This window comes from Eublepharis macularius, chromosome 12, assembly GCF_028583425.1.
Source record: "Eublepharis macularius isolate TG4126 chromosome 12, MPM_Emac_v1.0, whole genome shotgun sequence".
In the NCBI taxonomy this organism is placed as follows: Eukaryota; Metazoa; Chordata; class Lepidosauria; order Squamata; family Eublepharidae; genus Eublepharis; species Eublepharis macularius.
This window is the reverse complement of record NC_072801.1, coordinates 63431135-63441115: the sequence shown is the minus strand read 5'-3', so window position 1 is coordinate 63441115 and position 9981 is coordinate 63431135. Positions and strand designations below refer to the sequence as shown.

General features: G+C 45.5%; 1 protein-coding gene across 1 annotated transcript in view; it reads left to right on the top strand.

The window, feature by feature from the left end:
- TAOK2 (TAO kinase 2) overlaps positions 1-7039 on the top strand; it is a 37199-nt gene extending 30160 nt beyond the window's left edge. The window contains exons 18-20 of the mRNA XM_054992488.1: positions 1165-1377; positions 2709-2891; positions 4071-7039. Coding sequence (XP_054848463.1) covers positions 1165-1377; positions 2709-2891; positions 4071-4580 — 906 coding nt within the window. The 3' untranslated portion in view covers positions 4581-7039. The remainder of the gene's footprint in view (positions 1-1164; positions 1378-2708; positions 2892-4070) is intronic.
- Positions 7040-9981: the final 2942 nt, after the last annotated feature.

Here is a 9981-nt window from a genome sequence, read left to right as displayed (position 1 = left end):
ATAGGGTTGCCATGAGCTGCTTACAACCTGGTGGCACGCCTTGCCTTTTTTTTTGCCCCTTCCATAGTGTAAAGGTCTTTGGGGATAATGCTCTGTGCTTGGTAATACTTTTTAGACCAAACTGCAGCTTAACTAGGAGAAAGCAGAGAGAGAGAGAAACTCACTTTGGTGGACTGTCTTCTAACCTATGATGGGTTTTTTAAAGTTTTAAATATGTTTGGCACAACCATATTCATCTCAGCTCACAACCCCAGTGTGTTTCTTGAGAAACCAGGGTTCTTTCTCATAAAGGACATCCAGTGGAAAGGGGGTACATTAGGATTGAGAGTGAAATGTTAGGAAACAAATTGTGAACGAAGCAATCAGAAACAGGCAAAGGGCATGTCACAAATGAACAGCTTTAGTCTGCCATGAAGTGTGCTCTGGCTTCCTTAGTATAGGGGTGTGTGGAACTGGTATCCTGGAGCTCAGTCCCGTTCCTCCCATAAACCACCAGTCCTGGGAGGAGGGTGGTTGACGCCTTCCATTACGCATCTCCAAGACCTTTCTATCCCTTTCCACCCTGTGTCAACAGAGCAGAAAGTGTTTCAGAGTCGTCGTCCCCCCCTTAAACACTTTTCATCTGCTGGACCCTAGCACCCAGGTTTCTGGCAGCAAGCAGCTGCAGGCAGAAGGACAGAACTGAAGAGTCACTGCTGCTTGTACTCTAGGGTAGAACAGGTTGAAGTAGCCCTTTGCCTGTGTCTCGGCTTGCGCTGAACTGAATCATTGGGGTAGAGTTGACATTGCTGGCCTGTCAGCCCTTTCTGGATTCAAAACGTGGCTTCTAAAGGGGTTGCTGACTAGAGCTTTAGTTACCAATTTTAGCATCACAGAAATGCTTTCTATATAGATACTTTGTCATTGGGTAAGTGGCCGTGGTGTAAGTGGGAATAGTCAAGCGGTTAAACAATTAGTGGGCCCCCACCAAAACGCCTTACTGGTGGGAGTTGTTTGTCTAACACATGCTCCTGTCTCTCTCTTTCTCTCTCTCTCTCTCTCTCTCTCTCTCCCTGGCAATTCCTTCTTTCTTGTCTCATCCTTCACCATTCTCCTCCTCCTCTGGTCTCTTGGGCTTGTCCTGTTTTCGTTTTCCTCGTATCTTTTCTCCTCCTCCCCCTCCAGTCCAAGGAACTGCAAATTAAAAAGCAGTTCCAGGACACCTGCAAGATCCAGACCCGGCAGTACAAGGCCCTTCGCAACCACCTCTTGGAGACCACTCCGAAGAGCGAGCACAAAGGCATCCTGAAGCGCCTGAAGGACGAACAGACGCGCAAGCTGGCCATTCTAGCGGAGCAGTATGACCACAGCATCAATGAAATGCTCTCCACGCAGGCCGTAGGTACCCCACTTGTGGATGGGGTGGGGAATGGGTGAGAAATGGTACACACAGCTGCCCAGAAGATTGAGAAATGAGCAGTGCCTGGTAAGCTTGTCTTAATTGGTAAGGGGGCTCAGCACAGAATGTGGGTGACCTTGGTGCAGTATATAGCTCTGTTTAGTAGCCACGTTAGACCAGTTCCGTGGCACTCTTACCACTCTTCCCCTCCCTGCAAGAGAATCCTGGGGATTTTAGTATGATTTTGAGAATGTTTTGTTAGAGGTACCTAATCCCAAGCTACAGTTTCCAGCTATTCCTAGAAAGAGAGCATGCTTGTTGATGTGCCCTTGGCTCCAAATATTGCTCCAAAGGTGTGTTTACCATCTCGTATCTGCTTTTATTCTCTCAGCATCCCCCCACCCCCAATCAATCCCTGCTCTCAATTTGCTGAAGCTGGTGGAGATGCATTTACTCAGGTCCCACTAGGAGAGGAATGTCTGCGGCTGAGATGGGGAAGTTAACCAATGGATCCAAGCGCTTTAATCCTACCTTCTTTCCAAGGACTTTCTGTCAATATCCACACCTCTTTTCCCCACGCTGCCTGTGTGACAGGTTGGGCTGAGGCCACCCATTGAGCTTCATAGTTTAGGAGGGATTTGAAACTGGGTTTCCCTGATCCTAATCTGACACTAACCGCCTTAAAACACAGAATAGATGGAGTATTTGAAACCAGCCCACGGGAGACCGGAGATCAAGTCCCATCTCTCTTATGCTACTGCAGCTAAAATGCAACACAGACACCCTACAAAACACTATGTTTGGGGGGAGAGCAAGGGTCTATCAGAGGCTAAGCTGGAGGTTTGCAGCAAGATGGCAGAATCAGAGAAAATTGCCTCCCTTTCCATTTGTGGAAATCCTCTGCTGGATCCAAGCTTTGGTGTTCTTTGCTAAAAAGGGCTGTTTCCCTTAGAAGGTTTCAGACCTGCAAGGCAGCCAGAAACACAACAGATGTATCTTCCCCAGCCTTGGGATGGAAGGAGCTGCTCTTGTTCCATTTTCCCCATTGTGCCTCTGTTAAAACGCCAGGAAGCCCAAGCAGACAGAATCCTTATTTCTTTTTAAATATATTCAGACTTGTTATCACCCTTAGTGTTTGCATTCCAAAACGTGGCCAGGTTTACAGTTCAGGGGCAAAGCTAAGTGCAGAAGAGGCCCTGTTCAGAAGCAGCAGCAGTACAACTACAGGATACCTTGCAAGAAGAAGCATCCCTTGCTAGTTGCATGTTGGGGAATCAGCTCTATGGCTTTGCCCTTGGCTTCTTACCTCTGTTTTTTCTTCCACTCCTAGCTGCGATTGGATGAGACTCAGGAGGCAGAGTACCAGGTCCTAAGGATGCAGCTGCAACAGGAGCTGGAGTTGCTGAATGCCTATCAGAGCAAAATCAAGATCCACACTGAGGCACAACATGAGCGTGAAATAAAGGAGCTTGAGCAGCGCGTATCTATCCGCCGGGCACTGCTAGAGCAACGGGTGCGTATCCTCAGCCCGAGATTCTTGATCACTTCACCTACTGCTCTGACCTGCAGCTTCCTGTCCATTCCAGAAGCTTCCTGTCCATTCTCCCACTTCCTCAGAATCTTAGCTTCCAGCTTAGTTAATACTAATAATCACAAAAGACATCTTTTGGAAGCCGTATGTCACAAAAACAAACAACCTTAATTGGTATAAATTGGTATAAATATTTAACTTTCATGCCCACCTTCCTGAGAACTGTAGATATGCCAGCAGCACTGAGTGTTGATATTACAGTTGCCAGGGCCCTCATAAAACAGTGCCTTGTGCAGGGGAATCCCAGATGAACAACTTCCATATTAGTCTGAGGAGCAGGCCTGCCTTTTTTAGCATGAGGAATGCAGACAAGGTGGGTTTTGTTAAGTTGGGAACAAATGGATCAAGAGCCATGGTCAAAAACACATTCGTCAGAAAGAAAGGCATGATGTTGGGGTTCTTCACATGTCAATCCCAGGTTGTCTGGTGGGTGGGCTTTTAAAAATAAACTCTCTACAGTGTAGCTTTAGTTCTCAAAACACAAATATATAGAAAAGAGAGCTTCTGTATCTCACTATAGTACAGCAGTGAAGAGCTGTGCGTATGATGGATCAGCCCAGAAGCTATGAAGTAGTCTTAGGCAAGCCCCTGTCCCCGCTCCTAGAGTATACAGTCAGTAAAATCAGTGCTTTCAGCAGTTAGGGAAAGCTTTAAGACTTGGCTCCAACCGGTTTGTCTACTGGTGACCACTCAGTTTTTCCCTTTAACCCCTATAAAGCCTTTGCTGTGATCATGAGACTTGCATGAACAAAATCCATGTGGGACAGAGTATAGTAAGGAGGAGAATTGGGAGAAATTTTTTTAAAAGCTGGCTGGATCCAGCCCTACAAGACTAAGTAGTAATCTCACCTCTACTACCCAGTCAAATCCACCCTAGGGTCACTCTTTTCTTCCCTCAGTCCCGGTGTGGATTGTGCTTCTATAGTCCACATTTATTTGTAGCTGCGGTTTTCTTGAGTTGTGTGGGATTCAGATTTTTCTGTCTGGGTTTAGACTCTTCCTTGGAGAACTTGGATGTCCTCCTTGGGGAACTACAAGTGTTCACTTCTAAAATGTATTTTTAAAAAACCTTTTGCCTTGTTTTGCCTTCTGTTTCTCCAGATCGAAGAGGAGATGTTATCCCTGCAGAATGAGCGTTCTGATCGAATCCGGAGCCTCTTGGAGCGCCAGGCTCGGGAGATTGAGGCTTTCGACTCTGAGAGTATGCGCTTGGGATTCAGCAATATGGCACTCACAGGCATCCCTGCTGAAGCCTTCAACCAAGGCTATACTGCCCCCCCTCAGCCCTGGCCCTCCCGTCCCGTCCCCCGCAGTGGCTCCCACTGGAGCCATGGTGTCCAAAACACAGCTGGCGCTCCCCATGCATGGAGGCAACCCCCTATGTTAGCACCGCCCCCTTCAGCTTGGCTTCACCCTCCTTCTTCCTCTCCCTCCTCCTCATCTTCCTCATCGTCATCAGCCCCAGGGGGCCGCTCCAACGTGGTCATGCTGAGGAACAGCCCTCAGCCATTGCGACGCACAGCTTCTGGCGGCCAGTCGGACCAGGGCATCAGCCGCTCGGCCAGTGTCACCTCTCACATCCTCAATGGGTCGCACTTTTCTTACTCGTGAAGCGATTGGGAGAGAACAGGGAAGCTTTGCTGGAGGGAGATGGGGGGGGGATTGGCTGTTGGAAAGGGGAGGAAAGTGGGGCTCCTCGAGCTACAGGTGGGGAGAAACTGAAACTGAATCACAGTTCAAGCCCCTCAGTCAACATCTGTGGTCTTTGACTTGCCACATCCTTGCAAGTGCAGAGCCACAGAAGATTGGACTGTGAGACTGTGGAAGGTTGGATTCTTGCCCTCTGGAGTGTGGCTGGTGCCTCCCCCAGGTCATGGTTTCCTGTCTCCCCTCCCCCACCGCCATATGGAAGGAGACACTGAAGCTGTGGATGTTCCGTTGGCAATCAGTTCTTGCATACCTGATCGTTGGCAGTTGCTTCCCCCAGCGTTGCAACAATCTGTAGATGGAGAGAAATGGCGAATGATACCCCCCACCCCCAAGCTGCGGAGATTAAATTTATCATTTTTTCAGCTTGTGGCTGAATACTCCCAGTCCCGCTCTTGGGAAGAGAAGAATACATTGCAACACATCCAGAGCTCTCAGTTGTGCACCTATAGCTTGCTTTGGGCTGTGAAAGGAGCTGCAACCATCAAGATGGCCTGTTCTTTTTCTCCTACAACATGGTTACTTTAACCCAGTTTAGGTAGAGAGAAACAATGGGCATAGATCTGGGGGTGGGGTGGGGTGGGGTGGGAGGAGCCCTGGATTGCCAATGATGGTGGTCAATCTGTGCATGCATAGAATTATCATACTGACAGAGGAAGACTTTGTGCATCCCTTCTTGGATGTGGACAGTGGGTCTCTGTCCTGCCCAAATACACAGGCAGAGATCACAGCATTTGGTCTGTTTCCAGAACACTATCTACTCCAGGAGTGCTGCAAACTGCTGTGGCTTCTACCTACACTACCATGTCCCCAAAAGATGCGGCGAACTCCAGAGACTGGCTTGACACCACCCATCTGATTAAAAAATGGTTCCTCAACCAGTCCTCACATTCCTCTCATGAACCAGAATGTAGATTTTAAACAATGCCCTTCTGGTTTTTTTTTCTTGAAATGTGGATTTAAGCCCCTGCCAGCCCAGGGATCTTCTAATGTTAATAACCCCTTACCCTATGTATTATGTTTCCTCTGGTTTCTCTTACTAACACTGAAGGGCTTTGAATCACAGCCACCCCCTGTGCTATGAGAATTAAATTCAGCTTCCCAGCTGCAGCCTGCATCTCTGGAAGGCCAGACAGTGGGATTGCCATCTCCCCCCCCCCTTTGTGCTTGGATCGTCCTTAAACATTCCTCTGGCCTAGACTCATTTCTTCTTCCAACTCTCTTAAATTGGTTTAATATCACTTCCATAGCCCCAATGTTCTTTTGCTCCGTGCTAGTAATCTGTGTTGCACCTAATTTAGTCTCCCCAAGTCTGCAGTATAGCTTTGCTGAGATAACAGGATATGGGTGTCCAGAGGAATTAAGAATGTCTCTTGGTTCAGAATTCACATCCATTAGCACCATCTTCATCTCATTTCCTTTTTCTGTGCTTGCGTGTTACCCAACTTTCCCCACTCCCTTCACAGTTTCTTGCTCTAATACCCAGTATGAACAAACCCCCAGATTGCCAAGGGTTTGGGATCAGGGTCAATTTTCACAATAAATCAATGATTTCAGTGGCCAGTTGCCTTCCCCTGTGCCCCTTACTAATTGACAGCCAGTATTTCTGAGCTCTAATGGCTTCTCTGATAGAAAAATAATAATCTCCTTAGCTCTCCTAGAAGCTAGAACTTACCTGGGTTAGGACCAAATGTCTCACCAGCCAAGAGAAACCAGTTTGTGAACTGATGGGATCTGTTGATCCAGGAGATGAGGCGCTTCAAAATCAGCTGAATTATGGAAGTGAAGGAGAACCTTAAAGCACCTTTTTTATGCTCAAAACTGCTTTCTGATTTAATTTGTGGGAACTGTGTGTCAAAACTTGGTGCAGTGTTTCTGTCATTAGGAATGAAGAGGAGGCAAAACTAAGGCTTTCTGAGTGTGTGGGCACTTTGGAAATGAGCAGTTTCTCCTTCATAACTAGAAATAAAAAGGCTGTCATAAGGTAGATAACTCGGCAATTGAAAATAGTTTTAAAATCTTCCCCACCGCATACAGGACTGGTGATTTTGAAAACACTTGAGTTGGATCTAACAGTTCCTTTCTGCAAAGTGAGAATTTTCTTGTTTAGCAGAAGGGAACCATTGGATACAACCTGTAATGTTTACATGAAGTGGCAATTTGCTTTAAAACCTTGGTTTGTGCTGTGGAAGCACTGATGTGTATTCACTCAGAGAGGATGTCAAATTTACAAATCTAGAAAGGAATTTTTGGTTTCTTGTTATGGGAAGTAAATCTCAATTTATTTTCCTCTTCCATTATGACAGAAGAAAGTCCTAGTATTTAATACTACAGTGTAGGAAAGAAAATACGGGGGGGGGGGGGGTAAAAATTTTCCTGGACTAGGTTCAGACTAGGTGTGTGGTTTCATGGATGAATACCACCACCACTCCCAAAAAAGCTACCAGAAAATGTGTCAGAGAATTTCTAGTCTAGTGTCCTCAAACATCTTCCTCAATCAGAGGATGAAAGGACAATTTTTAATAAACGGCAGGCATGCCAAAGAAGTCATACAACCATTTTTTCTTGGGAAGGGGAGGGTAATTCTGCCATCCTTACAAAAAGTATGGGGAAAACATGAAACAAAAATTTCTCAGACTTTTCCTAGTGACCTAGGAAAGTTCACTTCACACGGGCTCCAGAATCCATTTCTCGCTAGTGAGAAATTCCCAAACAGCAGAGTGAAGGGGGCCGAGCGAGCAATGTTTAGGGAATTTCATCAAATACTAAAATTTCTTTCAGTAATGGAAGATGCTAGAGACTTCCTTTTGAGGGAGAGAAATGTATGATCTTCTGAGGGCCAAGCTACACATGACGAATGACACTTGAACGGCAAGTGGATTGAGTGGAGGGCAAGTGAACAGGGAGAAATACACTTGCTGTTCAAGTGTCATTCGTCATGTGTAGCTTGGCCCTGAGACTCCCTTGATTTTTTTTTCCATTTTGGAGACAAGATACCTTGAAACAATTTTACACTGCAGTGTAGCTAGGGCATATTTTATTATGTCCTCATACCCCACCAGTACCACTGCTTCAGACCCTTTCCCTCACTGACTAATCCTCTGTGCCACACGCACGCGCGCACACCCACTGATTTAGCCTCAGTGGCAAAATGTTCTTGAAGCTTCTTAAACTTCTAAGGAAACCAGACACTCCCCAAACCCTAATCCCGATTTCTCATGTTGATTTTCCAGATTTAATAAGGCCACTGTTTTAAACAGGCTGGGGGAGGGGGCGAATAAGAGTGGGGGAAGAGAATGGGATCTTTTGTTACTTCAAGATGTTCAGTTAGTGATATCTGCCTGCCTGGGATTGGGGAATGGGGTTATGGGGAGGGATAGGGCTGGAGGGGCTTGATGTATTATAATAATTAATCCTTTTGTTTTTGAAAATAATCTTCTGTTTTTTGGTGCCATAACTTTCCCCATGTACAGTTTACCTATTCTGGTTTTTATTTTTATTTTTGCTTCCCCCCTTTTTTTTCCTGTCTCCCTCTGTGTGGGTGATTAAAAACTAATGTGAGTGTGTGTGTGTATGTATGTGTGTATGTCTCTTTTTATATATGAAGAAAAAATGTTGGGGGGAACTTAGACATATGTGTCCTATGGAATGTATTAGAAAATAAAAACACTTTTTTAAAAAATGGGGGGGGGGTTCAAACATACTTGGAAAAGTAAAATTGGGGGGAGATGGAATTGCTTGCTCTCAAGAAGGCTACTAGTGGGAGAGATTTTGGGGTGGGGTGAGAAATCTTTTAATAAAAATGTTGAATATTAAAAAGTTGTACTCTGTCTATTTGGGCTTGGAGAGAGGGTGGCTGGTAACAGCAAGAGTTTTAACAGGATGGGATCTTACCATGCATAGGGCAGATAATTGCCGATATACGTATTGTGGTGGTGGAGGGTGCCTTCAAGTCGTAGCTGACTTAAGGCAACCCCTATGGGGTTTTCATGACAAGAGACTCAGAGGGTCGACCCTGCTTAGCTTCTGAGATCTGATGAGATCAGGCCCACCAGGTCAAGGCTTATGCATATTGAAATCATCCTTTTTTGGCATCTCTGCGCAGTCCCATATTCCTACCTATTATGTGTCTATCCTGTTTATCCACACAGGTCAGGAAGGTATATGAAGTTCTCCCATCTTCTAATTTTATCTTGATAACACATCTGTGAGGGGGTTAAACTGACAGACAAATGGGACTAAAGTCAGCAAGTGAATTTAATAGCAGCATGGAGATCTGAATCTGATTTCCAAACCCAGAAGATCATATAAGGTGCTTTTGCGCTGAAGTAACTTTGATCCAGTAAGCTTGGCACACACTTCTCAAAGACTAAAAAAAATGTGGAATACACTGCCAGTGGGTGTAGTGATGGCCATTCACATAGATTGTTTTGAAGGGGGGTTATTTATTTAAAAGGTTTATAAGTTACCATTCCACCTCAAGAGGGTTGCCAAGGCAGTGAGCATCAGGCATTAGAATATTTAAAATATATGTGTATATATATTTTATATGTATGTATAAAACATATATATGTATATATAAATATTTAACAATACAATAAAAACACACACAATCACACAACCACAGAGGCGGGCTAATAGACTTTACTGGGCGTACTCCAAACAAAAAAGAAAAGTCTGCACCACTGGAGGAAGACAATGATAGCGGGAGACAGATGAAGCTCCCTGGGGAGCGAGTTCCAAATTTTTGGTGCCATGGCTTAGAGGGCTCTGTTGTCAGGTTGCCACTCATCTAGTCTCAGCAGGGGGTACCTGAAGCAAGGCCTCCAAAGATGATCAGAGTGGACAGGCAAGTTCATATGGGAGAAGGCAGTCCTTAAGGATTCAGGTTCTTGGACAGTTTTAGGGAGAAGTTCATCAGTAGCTTATAGCCATTATTAAGGGAACCTCCACGTCCAGAGGCAACATCAGGGGGAAGCTATTATCTCGATTCCCTGATAGTTGTTTACTGTGTGAAGCACAATGGCTGGACTAGATGGACCATTGTTCCATTCCTACAAGGCTGTTCTTAGGTCTTTGGCCTAGTTTGCAAATCAACATTTGCAGAGTCCAGAATCAATTACTTTGGCCAACGAAAAATGGCAGCAGCTGCATTCAAAAGAGTCATTCTAGGATCAATCCTGCATTCTAGGACTAGTCCGGAACCATCCTGACCTGGAGAATACAGAACCAGCAAGTGTCATATGGTATAGACTAATACACAGTTTGCACAGTAGGAATTTTTTTTCTCACTCTGAAGGCAGGG